At 36.3% G+C, this 15,509-nt stretch overlaps 1 protein-coding gene across 1 annotated transcript in view; it reads right to left on the bottom strand.

Moving 5' to 3' along the window:
* The window catches only part of LOC110018436 (V-type proton ATPase subunit a3-like), a 40,929-nt gene extending 31,981 nt beyond the window's left edge, over window positions 1–8,948 (bottom strand). The window contains 4 exon segments of the mRNA XM_020715749.1: window positions 6,481–6,588; window positions 6,678–6,800; window positions 7,145–7,189; window positions 8,648–8,948. Coding sequence (XP_020571408.1) covers window positions 6,481–6,588; window positions 6,678–6,800; window positions 7,145–7,189; window positions 8,648–8,806 — 435 coding nt within the window. The 5' untranslated portion in view covers window positions 8,807–8,948.
* Between the last annotated feature and the right edge of the window lie 6,561 nt (window positions 8,949–15,509).

Genomic DNA, 15,509 nt, shown 5'->3' with positions numbered 1-15,509 from the left:
TCTTTCCCCATCGATACCTTCCAGACTGCATTTCATTTCTTTCCCTGTCGATATCCAACAGTCGTTGAACCTGTGAGGACCGCTGATCTTTTGTTTCTACAAAAAGTTGTATCTAAATTCCTGAAGCTATATTGCAGATATCTGAATTCCTTAAGTTGTATCCATCTACCCCAACCCTAATGGAATTCATTGATGGCTCAGAACCATAACATATCCTTTAACTCTATCGAAATTATGGCGACTTCATCTAACACTGAATGACCTTCAGAAGGTGTTATTGATTCCACCGGAGGATCAACTCCAACCTCCACTCCCTTGCAAACCGGAAGGCCAGACATCAACAAGTTCTTAATCACAAGTATGATTCGTGAGCCTCTAAAGACTGACTCAGCATATCTTAGAAAGTAGAGAACTCCATGGTCATGTCGTGGCTAATCAACTCCATAGAGACTTTGTTTGGTCGTTCATATATGTTTCTCCCTTAAACTAGTGCCCTCTGGACGGTTGTTTGTGATACTTACTCAGATGTAGGAAATTCTGCTCAACTTTGTGAAGTGTCTAAGAAGATTCAGAGTTAGTGATCATGACCCACTACTATAATGACCTTGTCGTACTATGAATGAAATGCAATCTGTACTACAATTACACTTGGGAGTCTTCGGCTGACATATCCCTCTTCCAGAAGATTGTAGAAAATGATTGTATGTTCCAATTCCTGGCTAGTCTTAATAAAGAACTTAGCGAAGTTCGGGGCCACATTCTTGGTCGGGATCTTCTTCCTACTGTTAGTGTTGATTTCACCAAGATTCGTCGAGAAAAAAGCAGGAGACTTGTCATGCTCGACACTTCCACTCATTCAGCCGAATCGTCCGCCATAATCTCAAATTGTGCTTAGCACTCGTCCATGTCAACTCGAACCAGTCACCCCACTTGTGATTATTGTCACAAATCTAATCACACTCGGGAGAAATGTTGGAAACTTCACGGTAAGCCGACATACAAACATTCGACCAAATTCTCCATTGTCAAGGGTCTCACGAAGACGGTCGATCATGCCATGACTCAATTGACTCCTACCCAGAACATCCCGGAACCCTCCAATCATTGAAAATCCAGATGGAACAATTGATCGAGCTTCTTGGAGCCAATCAAGTCTTTACAGGTCCATCGACCACTCACGTCCGACAAGGCACTCTTCATATGGCCCTCACAGTTTATTCTTCTAATAAGTGGATTATCGATTCATGTGTCACGAATCACATGAATGGATGCTCGCAAGCTCTCTCAACTTATTATCCTTGCTCTGGAAAAGATACAGTCAGAATTGTCAATAGTTCCTATAGCTTCATTACTGGTAAAATATTGATTGCACTAACAATCGATCTAACTCTAGAGTTTGTTTTACATGTTTCTCAATTACAAATTTACTTATTATCTGTAGCAATTTGACAAATGATGTTCATTACGTTGTTAATTTCTCTTCTGATGGTTGTGTTTTTTTAGGATCATCGTTCGGGGGATGATTGAAACTACTAAGAGAGTAGTCGAACTCTACTACTTCCAAGAGAAGAGCACGGAGAGTGCAAACACATCTCTCAAGAGTTATAGCTTACCTCAAGCCCCTAAATGTCTCATTATATTGTTACATTTTCGTTTAGGCAATCCTAATTTTTAATATTTAAAAAAGTTGTATCTTTTGATGTTTTCTAAATAAAAAACCTTCTAATTTTAATTGTGAGACATGTCAGTTAGCCAAATATCATTGGGTTCATCACTCACTCCACACTGAAACTCCTTCCGCTCATTTCTCTCATTCACAATGACCTGCTGAGATCTTCTCGCACTCTCAGCTACACCAATAAAAGATGATTCCTGACTTTCATTGATGACCACACTCGGAAGGCGCAAGTCTATATTTTAAAAGATAAATTAAAAGTTGTTATCACATTCCAAAACTTATATACCTTCATTTTAACTCAATTTAAAACAATGGTCGAGAGTTTTTTAACTCTATTTTAGGTGAATTCTTGGTAAGTAAAGACATTCTCCACCATAGCTTGTGTACGAACACTCCTCAACAAAATGGGGTAACCGAAACAAAAAACTGCACCTCCTCGACGTTGCTCATTCCATTATATTTCATTCAAATGTCCCAAAAATTTTTTAGAATGATGTCATTCTCACTGCCACCTATCTCATAAATAGAGTCCCCTCTAAAATTCACAAGTTTTGAACTCATTTGATCTTCCTGATGTCATGTTTCCCTATCAATCAGGTCTTTTCCACATTAAACCCAAAGATTTTTTGGTGCACTTCTTTTATTCGGAACACTACCCCAATCGGAGTAAACTTGATTCCAGATCCATAAAATATATCTTTTTTGGGCTCTGTCACTCAAAAGAGGTATCGGTGTCTTGATCCTACCACTAACAAAATCTATGTGAGTGTTGACATCTCTTTCTTTGTAAGTGTTCCCTATGTTCTTAGGAGGCCCCAAAGGAGAGCTTGGGCTCTTAGACACTATCCCCTATCATACTCCAATGGATGTTCCCCCTAAATGTTCCTATCACTGAAACCCTTCTAGTGAGTGTACCATCCAATGAGTTCTCAGATCTAATGAGTGCACCATCCAGTGAGTTCCTCACACTATCTGTTTCTACTCTCGACGCACCCGTTTGAATGCTTCTACTCTGGAATCTGCTACCTCCTTATAGAAACTTGACTCCACAAGAACTTGACTCAACCCTAGGCGACATCCTCAACACGAGCCCTCCTCCAAATGAGGAGCTGAGTTCTCCGAGTAAGATATACAATCAGACACAATTCTTCTATTCTAAGGCAAAATGTCTCTTTTCACAATTTATCACTGAACTACAGAGCACTTGTCACTGCCCTAACAAACCATCAGATCCTAACTACTATTGAGGTTGCTCTTGCTGATGCAACCTGAAAAATGACAATAATGGAGAAGATGAATGTCATTCATAGGAATCATAAATGGGACGACGTTGATCTTCTTCAGGGTAGGAAAGTTGTAAGGTGTCGATGGATTTTCAACACCAAGTTCAACTCTGATGGATCCTTTGAACGCAATAAGGCATGATTGGTTGTCAAAATGTGCTCACATACCTACAGAATTTACTATGAGGAGACATTTGATCCAGTGGCTAAGTTAAACACTATTCAGGTTCTGTTGTCTCTTGCAGTAAATTTGGATTGAACTTTATTCCAGCTAGATGTCAAGAATGAGTTCTTGAATAAAGAGCTTATCGAAGAGGTATACATGTCCCTCCCTCCTGGATTTTGACTCTACTACCTTCAAAGGGCATGTGTGCAGGCTGTGAAAGTCCCTCTATGAGCTAAAACTGGTTCGGCAAGTTTACAAAAATGTTTGTGAGTCATGGTTTTACTCAGGCTCAATAATATGATATTATCTTCTTCCGACATTCCTCCAATGACCAGGTAGTTATTCTTATTGTCTATGTTGACGATATTGTTCTTACAGGTAATGATTTCCCAGCAATGGAATCCTTAAAAGACATTCTTGCTAAATTCATTGAAATGAAGGACTTGACATCTCTCAAGCACTTCTTAAGCATGGAAGTGACTCGATCAACTCGAGGCATTTGCTTATCTCAGAGCAAATATGTGGTTGATCTCTTGACAGAGAACAAACTTCTTTTATGCAAACTCGTGGTTGTCCCTATGGGTCCCAATGACAAATTATCTAACATTTCCAAGGTTGTGTTTGTCAACAGGACTCACAGCCAGAGTCTTGTAGAAAAACTCATCTACCTCACAACATATTTCACACAGTTGGTATAGTGAATCGATTTATGCATGACCCCTATGAGCACGATCTCCAAGTTGTTCACCGGATTCTTCACTATTTAAAAGGTACAACGGGCTCAAGTTTATTTTTCTCTCGAAACACCTCTCGGTCTATTGTTGTTTATACAGATGATGATTGGGTCGGGTCGGTTCATGATCGACATATCACCTCGAGATATTTGTTCATTTGTATGGGAAAATCTTGTCACGTGGAAAAGCAAAAAACAGTTTGTGGTTATCCAGAGCAGTGTTGAAATTAAATTCCAATCCATGTGCTTGCGAATCTATGAAGCACTCTCATTACGCATCATGCTCCGTGAATTCATATGTCAATTTTCGTCCCTCTGCAGCTATTCTGTGATAATAACGCCGCTATCAGCATTGCTCACAATCCAGTCCAGTATGATCATACCAAATATGTTGAGATTGACAGACGCTTCATTGAGGAAAAGACCGAGTGACCCTTATTTTGTATTATGTAGTTTCTTTTTTATCTTTATTCTGATTTTATTTCTTAGATTGTTTTTACTTGAGTCCATTATAATTGAGTTTAAATACCCCTCTTTAATCAATGAGAATCAAGTTATTCTATTCCAAATCTCAACAGCATATGCAAAACCAAAGTAGAAAAATCAACCACATAACTCATATTCAGATATATAAATAAATGTAACCCAAAATCAAACAATTTCTAAATATGCAGAGAGAAAACAAGAAAATAACTAGACAAACCATTCCTCTTGCTTGAACAACAACATTCCATCTAGGAAGAGAATTGGAAGGAAGAAGAGACTTCAAAGCAAAATAAGACAAATTTTATTCAATGGCCAAAATTGCGTATAAATTATAAATCCCTTCATTTATAGAAGGGTGGGATAAGCAAATCCAACGAGAAAATAATTAAAAATCTATCAAAAATGCTAAATTATCAGTATCTTTGCTGACATTAATTGTAAGTTACATCATTACCAGCCTCGCTTTGGATTTATTGTAACATAGCATGGTTCCAGAATTTCCAACGTAGCTTATGATGGTTGAATGTTAGGTATGTTAGAAATATACTAGACTACCTTCTCTAGAACCTGTGACTCAGATTATTTTCAATCATAGCATGTGAAAATTTTGCTTGCAAGTACCATCAAAGTATACCTTATACCAGTCAAAAGTGTACAAATACAGAAAATGCATAAAAATTATGACCAGCCGCAAAAAATTATGAATTGGAACATTTTAATTACGAACTCAATGATTTCAGACTCAATGGAAAGATCAAATGGACATGAATCCTGCATCACAATCAATTCAAGTTGGCCTAATCAGAGTAAACAATTGGATCTTGAACCTGTTTGTTGCCAAATTGTACTAGTTGTGCTCCTATAGGATAAAGGAAAGTCAAACCGCGGCTTTTGTAGCAGATTATTGCAATACTAAATAAAATTCGATCGTATTTTGCACCAGACCTTCTTTTAAGCTAAACTGATAAGTACAGAACCTGTTAAGTTCCATAAGGGGTGGCACCTATATGATAAATGAAACTAGGTGGAGCATCCCTTCAGTCATTTGTGACTATTGCTCAACCTCCATGAAGGAAAAAGGAAAAAAGGCCAAAAAGGCAATGCCATATTCAAACCTTGTTAATTGAGCCTTTTGCCACTCTTTTACCTTTATATTCTCTATTCTATATCCAACTGCTTTCCATAAATTATTTTTAAACACTTTTGCAAACATGCCAACAATTCATTCTCCTTCTCTGTTTTTATCTCCCTTTCCCCATGAGAGGATTTAATTGGGCTGGGTCGAGATAACATCTCAAACCTCTAAAAAAAACTCTCTCTCTCTCTGTCAGTTTCCATCTTTTTTTTTGGAGTAATTCTTTCAGTGAGATTTAACCGCAAACTGCCATGCCAAGCACATTAATAGGTTGAAAAGGCAGGCGCAGGTGAGTTTCCCACCTGTCCACAATAAAAAACTCTCAACTGAGCTTCGTAAAGCATAGGAGCCATTTGGGATCACTCTAATTTTTTATTTCTATTTTTGTTTCTATTTTGTTTTCTTTATATTTTGAAATAAAACACGTGTGGCTATCTAATTAAAGTATGGTTGTTGTTGTAGATTGTTTCTATTTCAAAAAAAAGTTAATTTATTTTTAGAAATAAAAAAAATGTAAAAAACACAATAAACAAAAATGTTTAAAAAAACAAAAAACAAAATTGATCCCAAACAAGCCCTTAAACCTACAGTTATTTTCTTATAATTTTCAAATTTAACCTTCCATATATCAACATATGGAAATTAGCCTTTTTAACAATAATATTCATAGGAATATTACTAATGCAAACCATCAATAGGATGGAGATTTACAAAATACGCATATTGTATAATGCATGTGCTATCAACCATATTGAATACTTGCATAACAGCATACAACTTCAACCAGAGTTACCATCTTGAGATGATAATCTCATATAAAAAAACCAACATGTATTCTTGTTAATAAAATACAAAATTCACATTCTGAGGCAAAAATTTTTACTCTAACAGTTCATGGCAAAATATTAAAAAGCAAAGGCAACATTTAAGATTAATATTTCACATAGGACCAATTTAGAAACTATTGTTATATGCTATTTAGCAATAAACAAACCTTACCTTCTCGAGTACAAGTTTATACTCTAGCAGCTCATTGTAGGTGCGTTGCAACTTTTCACTATTTACATTAACTTCAACTAACTCTGTCTCAAGCTCCCCAAGTTTTATCTAGGCAACATGAAATAAAAAGTAATGAAGAACTCTTGTAAACACAACAATAAACAAAAGCTTCAATAACCATCATTTAAAACATATACCTCTAGATCATCAAAATCAAGATTGTTTCGTGTCATGGGTGTTGTTGATGGAGAAATCCCAGCCTTCAACATTTGTTCCCTAAAGAAACGTAACTTCCGTGCCATCTCACCGCATCTTTTAATCTGAAGGACACTAATCGTTAATGGTTACAAACAAAATATGAGATAAAAATAACAAAATGATCACAAGTACGTTACTGGAGATGTTTCTTTTTCACTAGGCTATATTAGCTCTTTTTTGTTCAAATAAAAGTTCAAAATGTGAAAAAACACAAATAGTAAAAGACCAAGAGTTTCCATGGGACCCAATCTTTGATGTAAAACTAAAATATATCATTTGATTCAAGGTCCCTCAATCAATAAACAGTAAACGTTTTATTTTCCTTGTTTGATCAAGATATCATCAAATATTAATAATAAATCTATAATCTTACACAACAGAAATCATGGACTAGAAAATAAGTTACCTGGTTAGCATATGTGCGTTGAAATGGACTCTTGTCTGCATTAAGCTGAAAAGAAAGTGGCACAAAGTCAAAAACATTAGCAATTATATAAAGCAATGTAATTAATGTGAAAATGCATAAAGGTTTCGGTCGACACAATTCATTATGGAATCATAAATTATACTAAATAGTACACCCAATCAAATAAGAACTAAAATAAAAGTGGAAAATTTGAACAGTTTAAGCTATGTTTTAAGGTCAATCTTGAAAATAAATTATCCATACAAGAAAGATAAGTACTGTTAAACCAGCAAGCACAAGTGTCAACAACAATATAAAATCAGATTTAAAATTCATGAAGTTTCTGAAAGGTATTTTTCATTATACGTTTTTTTTCTTCAAAGGGTACAACTTTGAAATCTTAAAGAGGCATTAGTTAGCCATTCATCCAAATAAAACGTGTATTTAGTTTTATTTCACAGAATAATTTTCTATGGCAAAGGTTAAAGGATGAATTCCTCTCTAATAAAGTATCAATGCATCTTGTGGCATTATTGAAAAAAGACTAATAACATGAATAAGATAAATCGTCTCACTTATATGAAAAAATGAAAAACACCTCTTATCAACTATAAATAAATAATGCGTATGACGGAAGGGAGAAATCCTATTAAAAATTTTAGTGGCCAAATGCTCAAAACCTCCATCAGTCATTTGTTCCATGGAATAGACATATTTTAAAACTCATTCTACATGCTAATATTGAAGCAAAAAATAAATCCTTTACAGCTTTCGGTATTTGTTCAACAACACAATGTATGATTGCAGTATGTTACTGTATGACTGTGCTGGTGCTATGTTATAACTATTCTTCAGCTCGTTTTTTTGTGTTATAAGTTGCAAAGGAATAAAGAAGACAGCCACTGTTGCTATTGTTGGAGAATTTTTCTAAAGCAAAGTAGATAGATTCAAAAATCTTAGACGTGCATAAAAATATGCCCTTTAGCGAATTCCAGATGTGCAGGATATAAAAAAGGGGTAGTTTATGGCTTCAATTTCTCCACTTTACAAAAAATATAATTGAAATTAAGCACAACAATTATTTATTGCTGACAAGGACAATCAAAAGCAAAGAATATATCGGCAAAATTCAGATTTTCCAAAATGTTCCACAAGACACAGCCTACCACTAATAAATGACCATCACCTCAAACTTAAACTAAAGGATAAGTGTGATTGGATGGAACAATAAGAGCTTAAAAAAACAGAAAGCCATGCACTGCGCAGAAACCATAACTCCTAACCCCAACATCCAGTCAGGTCGCCTATCACTTAACAATTTGGCACTTTTACAATATAACAGGAGCATTTGATGGGTAATATACTGCAACCCTGTTTCATCGTCATCAAAAAAGGGTTGCCCCGCTTATTTTGTGACTAAGCTATCAAATCGTAGCCCGAAATAAAAGAAAGGTGAAACAATTAGACAAAAATACTGAAAGGAAGTGAGAAATGGAAGCGTACATCTTTGAATTGAACGAGGCCGATATCTCCAAGGTAAGAGACGGTAAGGTGGGCAGACTCCATGGGGATGATTATCTGCACTAGATGCATAGGCTCCGACCGCATCAGATCCAACGGCGGGCAGCAGCCACCTTCGCCGCGACCACCGCGAACTGCCATCTCTACGCTGTCTCGTTCCAACCGGCTAGCCTCGAATGGTTGTAGAAGACCTAATCCTGGAGCATTTAGAACGTGGACAAGCCACAGCGACGTGGAAAGGTGGTTTTATCCGCGATGCCCTCCGTGCCCACATAAACTCGAGATAATGAAGATAGCCTCACCCTGCTTTTATTCACTAGTATAAAGCGGCCCAAACTAGCCGAGTTCCCGTTTTTAATTGGCTCATTTAAAATTATTTGTACTGAGATTAGTTTTGTTTGAGTTTGTTTGTAAATTTTATAAATCGAAATGAATCGAAGTTCAACATCCAATCAATCACACCAAATAATTCTTCAACATAATCTAATCACTCAAACTGAATTTTAATTCTATTTAATCGGTTCGATTTCACATAAATCAAATTTTATTTTTTTATATTAAAAATGAAAAAATACATACAAATGCAATAACATGAGTAAAAAAAATCACTAATCACAATTTGCTCGCCCCTCTGTGGTTCTGAGAATGTATAAGCAGTTTTCGGCGGATTCATTTTGTTTTTTTTAACGATCGCTGAAATGAGCTTGAGTAGGTCTAATCAAATTGTTTGTGTGAGTTCATATTTAAAATCGCTTCATAGCACGGGCCCCAGGCCTACATTCCACCATACCCTAAGCTAGAGATGTAAACCAGTTGAACAGGAGCGAGCCCAGGCTCAGCTCGTGTTCAGCTCGTTTCGAGTTCATATTTAAAATCATTTCATAGCACGGGCACCAGGCCTACATTCCACCGTACCCTAAACTAGAGGTGTAAACCAGTTGAACATGAGTGAGCCCAGGCTCAACTCGTGCTCGGCTCGTTTATATTTCGAACTCAACAAGTGTGTTTGTGTTCGACTCATTTGTTCAGCGATTTCAAACTCAACAAGTGTGTTTGTGTTCGACTCATTTGTTCAGCGAGCCGACGAGTTATTCATGAACAAATGAGTCCCAGTCACGTAGTCATAAGATGTCATTATTGTTTATATTAAAACATCATTTTAATCTAATTTAATATTTTTTATTTTCTTAATTAATACTTTTAACTGATTATAAATCTATGTAACCTTCTAGTCAATTAATTTTTTTAAAAAATACTGCTCATCAATATATATATATATATATATAATTTATGAGTAGTATTTCGAGTCAAAACTAGTTGAACACAAACGAACAAATCTTTATTCGTGTTCGGCTCGTTAACTTAGCGAGCGAGCCGCAAATGAGCTGTTCGCAAATAATGAACGGCTTTGACAGCCCTACCTTAAACGGGCAATTTTAATAGATTTTGATATTTAAACAAAATTATAGTAGTAATGAAAAAAGACCGCTAATGTGGGACTAAATAAAAATAAGAAATCAAAGAGAACGACCATTGACTAAATAAAAATAAGAAATCAAAGAGAACGACCACGGGAGAAAAAAAATTAAGCATATTTACATCTGTACCACCAATTAATACGTATTTAATCGAGAATTTTCAAGGTCTGTTCCAAGAATTTACCACTAAAATTTTCAAGGGCCACTTGAATTTTTCATGGGCATTTAAGTACATACCACCCAATTATTAAATATTTACATTTTATCATGAGGCGAGTGAAAATTTCCAAGTTAAATTTGCATACTGTTGATTTCAATTCTATCATTTGGATTATGTCTAAGGATAAGAGCGTAAAAACTCAAGAGAAGGAAATAGAGAGAGAATGAGGAGGAGAATAGGAGATGAAGACTTGCCCTCTCCGGACAAATCGGGGTAATTCCGGCCTCCTAAACCCATTTTATTCTATTAAAAATAGAGATTACAAGTGAAGGGAGTCAAAAAAAACCCTTTTAAATGAAAGGGTATTTCTATTTATAGATGATAGAAGGGTCAAAAAGTAAATTACAATAATACCTTTATTTTAAAAGAATGGTACAAGATATTTTAGTTTTTTTTGTTGGTATGTTTTGTTGGGTTTCTCATTGACCGTTGGATTTGTCATTCTAGAGTTTTTCTGTTGGGGGGAGTCTTTGAATTCTGGTGGCTAGTCTGGGGAAAAAGTCATCCGTCAGGGGGAAAAGTTCTCCATCGAAGGCAAAATCGGCTAAGGGTAGCCAATTTGACATGAGCAAACAACATATTCTCTTGAAATCCATGCAGATCATTTTTTTACTATATATATTAAGTTCTTCAGTTTTATTGTTCTTTGATAACAACAATTGTGATAAGAATAAAAAAAAATTATAGATTAAACAAATATTGAACACATAATTTGCTAAATAATACTCTCTATAAGGTGTTTTTCGTGCTCAATTCGGAAATCTTTGTCGTCATTTGTTAGATCTGTCATTTTGGAGTTTTTCTTCTAAGGAGGTCATTAGATTATGATGGCCGGTCGTACGAAAAGTTTGGTCGTCGAAGGAAAATGTCGGCCGTCGGAGGAAAAATCAGCAATCGAATGAAAGGTAGGCAATTGGAGGAAAAAATTGGTTGTCAAAGTTCTTTGTTCGTTTGCCTATCCTGGAAAGAGTTCTAGAATTGCTCGCTCTGGAGGTGAGTCCTAGAGTCGTTCACCCCAGAGTGGAGTCCTGGAGTTATTTGCCTCAGAGTTGAGTTCTAAAGTTGTTCGCCCCGGAGTGGAGTCTTACAACTATATACCCCTCACCGAGCTTATTGTTGTCGGGTGACAAGCCATCTTGCACCTCTCGCAAAGCTTGTCGCTATCTAGTGTTAATTTTTTAGGAGGGTCGAGAACGATTGTTTCACACCCCTCACGAAGCTTGTCGTTGTCGGGCGAAACGTACTAAGAGCCACTGATTATCGTTTTGTACCCCACGTAGAGCTTATACTGTCAGGTGACGAGTCTTCTTAAACCCCCTGCGGAGCTTGTCACTTTCAACTGTTAAATTTTTAGAAGGGCTGAGGATGATCTTTTCACACCCCTCATGAAGTTTGTCTCTATTGGGTGTCAAATGTCCTATGAGCCGTTGATGATCTTTTGCACCCCTTAAGGAGATTGTCACGGCAGGTAAGAAGTCTTTTTACACCCCTTGTGAAGCTTGTCGTTGCAGAATGTTAGATTTTAAAAGGGTTGAGGACAATTGTTTCACACCCCTCGCGGAGCTTGTCATTGTCGGGTGTCGAAACGTTCTAACACCCGTTGACAATCATTTTTCACCCTTGTGGAGCTTGTTGTTGTCGAGTGACGAGTCATCTTACACCCCTCACAGTGCTTGTCCCTGCCAGGTGTTAAATTTTTAGAGGGCTGAGGATGATCGTTTCACACCCCTTGCAGAGTTTGTCATTGCAAGATGTCAATCCTTTATGGAATATATTGTCTTTTTTGAATGTTAGTTCATCTAGTGCTTGTAAAAAATATTGTTTGGAGGAACAGATGATTTGGTCAGACCTGCATGAACATATGAATATGCAGGAATTGAGTGGTATGTACATAAATCTTCCTTCTTTTGAGATGGCCTACGCGAGGCAGGAGTCCGATTCAGTGGTGTTTGGAGTAATCGGTCGGACGATAGGTTGCCAGTTGGAGAGTAGTTCTGCTAGGAAAACAAATTGAGCAATATAAATAAGATTTATGGTATGTAAATATTAAGAATTGAGTGTTATGTATGTAAATCTTCCCTCTTCTGAGAAGACCTATTTTAAACCGAGTTTGTGTAGGATATATAAATAAGATTTATGGTATGTAAATATTAAGTATTGAGTGTTATGTATGTAAATCTTCCCTCTTTTGAGAAGACCTATTTTAAACCGAGTTTGTGTAGGATGTCCGGGAAGAACTTCAGGTAATGAAGAAGGGATTGATGAAAACAAGGATTCAAAAGCAAGAATGGGTGACCGATTTATTTATAAACATATCAGCATAAGAAAGGATTTGAGATGATTAATTAATAGTACTTGTTTGTAATGATACCATAAGTTGAATTATAAATGTATTGTTGTGTCGAGTTAGAGTTCAATCCCACATAAGGATACTAGTATTAAAGTTAAACTACAAGAACCTGAAGTGGAATAGAATGAGGACATTTTATAATAGAAAGTGTAATTCAGCGAATGCATGTCTAGAGATAAATGTTGTGCTGGTGCTAGAATCATGATGCTTGTAGCTTTTCTGAAAAAGGAGCACATCTAATAAATACAGCTTATCGGCCTTAGGCATAATTTATTTTTAAATCGTGGTTTCAACTAATGGAAAGACCGGAAAACTTAAGCAAGAATAGGGAGCTGATTGAACAAATATTTGATGTGGAGAAATACTTATAGTTGCAAGAAATAGCATCAAGTTTATAAGGTAATTGAGTATGAACAGAGTATCCACCTATAAATGATGAGGCTATTGGATTTCAAGCAATAGATTGCTAACCATTTTGAATATAGGACAGTGTTTCTCTCAAAAACGCCATTTTAGATATGTACGGACAGTTGTATTGATGAATAATACCCATGAAAAGAGCAAAATTTATTATTCATCCATTACTAGAAATGATCGAGGAAGGTCACCATATAATAGAATGTGCAAGTTCAAACCATTAATCACATTGTGATTGAGATATGATAAAATAGAAGTTTGTGGTGTTGAGCCAGCATACAAGAGTTACAAAACTAGATAGAAGTGCATGTACTTCGGTTATTTTTAGCTGTAATAGATATAATATAAATTCTAGAATAACAAAGCTAATGATGCCATAGATTTGTAATGGAAGAAGCAACAACTATGTTGTTGAGGCGAGATGAACCTGACTGGGATTAAAAAACAAAATAAAGGCCTTGACCACTAGGCCTCAAAAAATAGAAATTGAGTGGATGGTCAGCCAGCACAATGTTTATGATCTGCAACATAATTGATTATGCTCTCCACATATCTTCACGCCAAAATTAATGTGCTTAAGTAGTTTGATTAGTACTCCGAGTGTAAGAGAACCCATTTTCTCTCATTTTCCATTGTTTGCCTTTGAAGAGTGGATTAGGTAAATATGCTTAAGAGTACTTCTTATTCTCCTTCTCATGGGCGGAAGTTGTTAGGCACATCGACATGCCTGATAGAAGGTAAGCATCGTTGTCTCGTAACTTTGAAGCTAATCCGAGAAGGTTAAGAATGGCTTTATCGATGGTGAGTGTGATGGTTTGTCGATCAAAGCTGATAGTCGGTCGATTGAGTTGACTATTGGGCGACAGATTGTCGGCTGGCCAAAATTGATGGTCATTGTCAGGAACTCGAGTTGTTGGAGCTTGGTGAAGGCGCAGTGATCGGGTTTTCATTGAGCGGGTGTGTCGGTTGGCGTAAAGTAGTCGCAACTTCCATTGGAGCTTTTCATAAAGTAGTCGCAGACACCAAAGTTGATCCATGACGTCATGATTGAGATGCCTTTCCACATTATTCATCTTGAGAATCCAATTGAAGGATTCAATTTGTCGCGGAGCATATAGATTTTTTGTCATAGAGCAAAAAGCTATCTTTGGAGATTAGAACATCAATGTACTCATTGTCTGCTCGAGTGGAATAATCATTGAAGAAGAATTCATCGTTTAGTTTGTCGTCTTCTTTGTCAGTGGCAAGGAGGCTACCATCTTCTGGGTAGAAGAGGCTAGAGAGAGATAGTGGGATGTTGTGAGACTCCAAGGGTGCTTGAGGAACTCTTTGCACGTCTGTTGGAAACTTGGTCAACCAAGAAAATGGTTGACCAATGGAGTTAGTCACTACTAGATATGGTTGACCGACAAATTGATCTCCGGAATTTTTTTATTTTTCAAGGGAAAATGACATCAGTCGTTTCAACCAGTAAGGAGTTTTTGTCGTTGTGGATTTCGAGATTAGGATCAGACGGCCGACGAGCTTTGGATATGGCTGCAGAGAGATTCATGATTGCGCCTGACAATAGTTTTAGGTGATATGTTGTAAATCCCCTTCAAATTTTGCCATTGTCGTTGTTTGTTTGGACAAAATGAAGCATCATGCTTGATGTCTTCCTCCATAGATTCGGTGGCCGAAAGTATTTGGCCGACAGACATATAGTTGCTTCATGTGTCGGTTGTAGAAATGGGAGTGGGGAGAGATCATGCACATATCTTAAGGAAGAAAGGATAATCAGTTGTTGTGTAACATGCAAATCATCGAAAAACCCTTTGATTAAATTTACATTGTTTTATTTTTCTTATTTCCTATTGCAGTTGTTTTTTTCTTAAATTTATATAAATGAGTAATTTCTTTTACAATTTCAATTCAACATTCTTGCAGAAGAGAACTTGATTATATGTGTTCCTGAAAACTTAAGCATTGAGTTCTGAAATTTGATAATGTTATTACAATAAAGTAAAAGTTGCTATTCAATTAATCGGACAGTAAATATCTTCATTTTAATTTTAGTTTGACGTTCTAAAAGCATTAAATGGATTTTAACATTCAATAGGTTTTGTAGATAGTTTTTTTTTATCATATTGCTAGTATTAGATATGACTCATACACCAGAATTTGAAATCTTTTGGAATTGAAGAGTGTGTCTCTTGGAATAAAGAGGAGTGTCTCTTAGAATTTAGTGGTTTGGGGGAGCGAGAGTGTGTTGATAATTTTATTTGTGGGTGTTTTATCTATATATATGATATGTAACCCTATGGGTGCATAAGTATGTACTAGATTGCTCTGAAATAGTGAAATTCGTCGCTCTGCTCTCGAGGACGTAGGCATCTTTGC

The sequence above is a fragment of the Phalaenopsis equestris genome, unplaced genomic scaffold (assembly GCF_001263595.1).
Source record: "Phalaenopsis equestris unplaced genomic scaffold, ASM126359v1 Scaffold000022, whole genome shotgun sequence".
NCBI classification, from domain to species: Eukaryota; Viridiplantae; Streptophyta; class Magnoliopsida; order Asparagales; family Orchidaceae; genus Phalaenopsis; species Phalaenopsis equestris.
The sequence above is the reverse complement of the archived record's forward strand: the minus strand, read 5'-3'. Positions and strand labels throughout refer to the sequence as shown.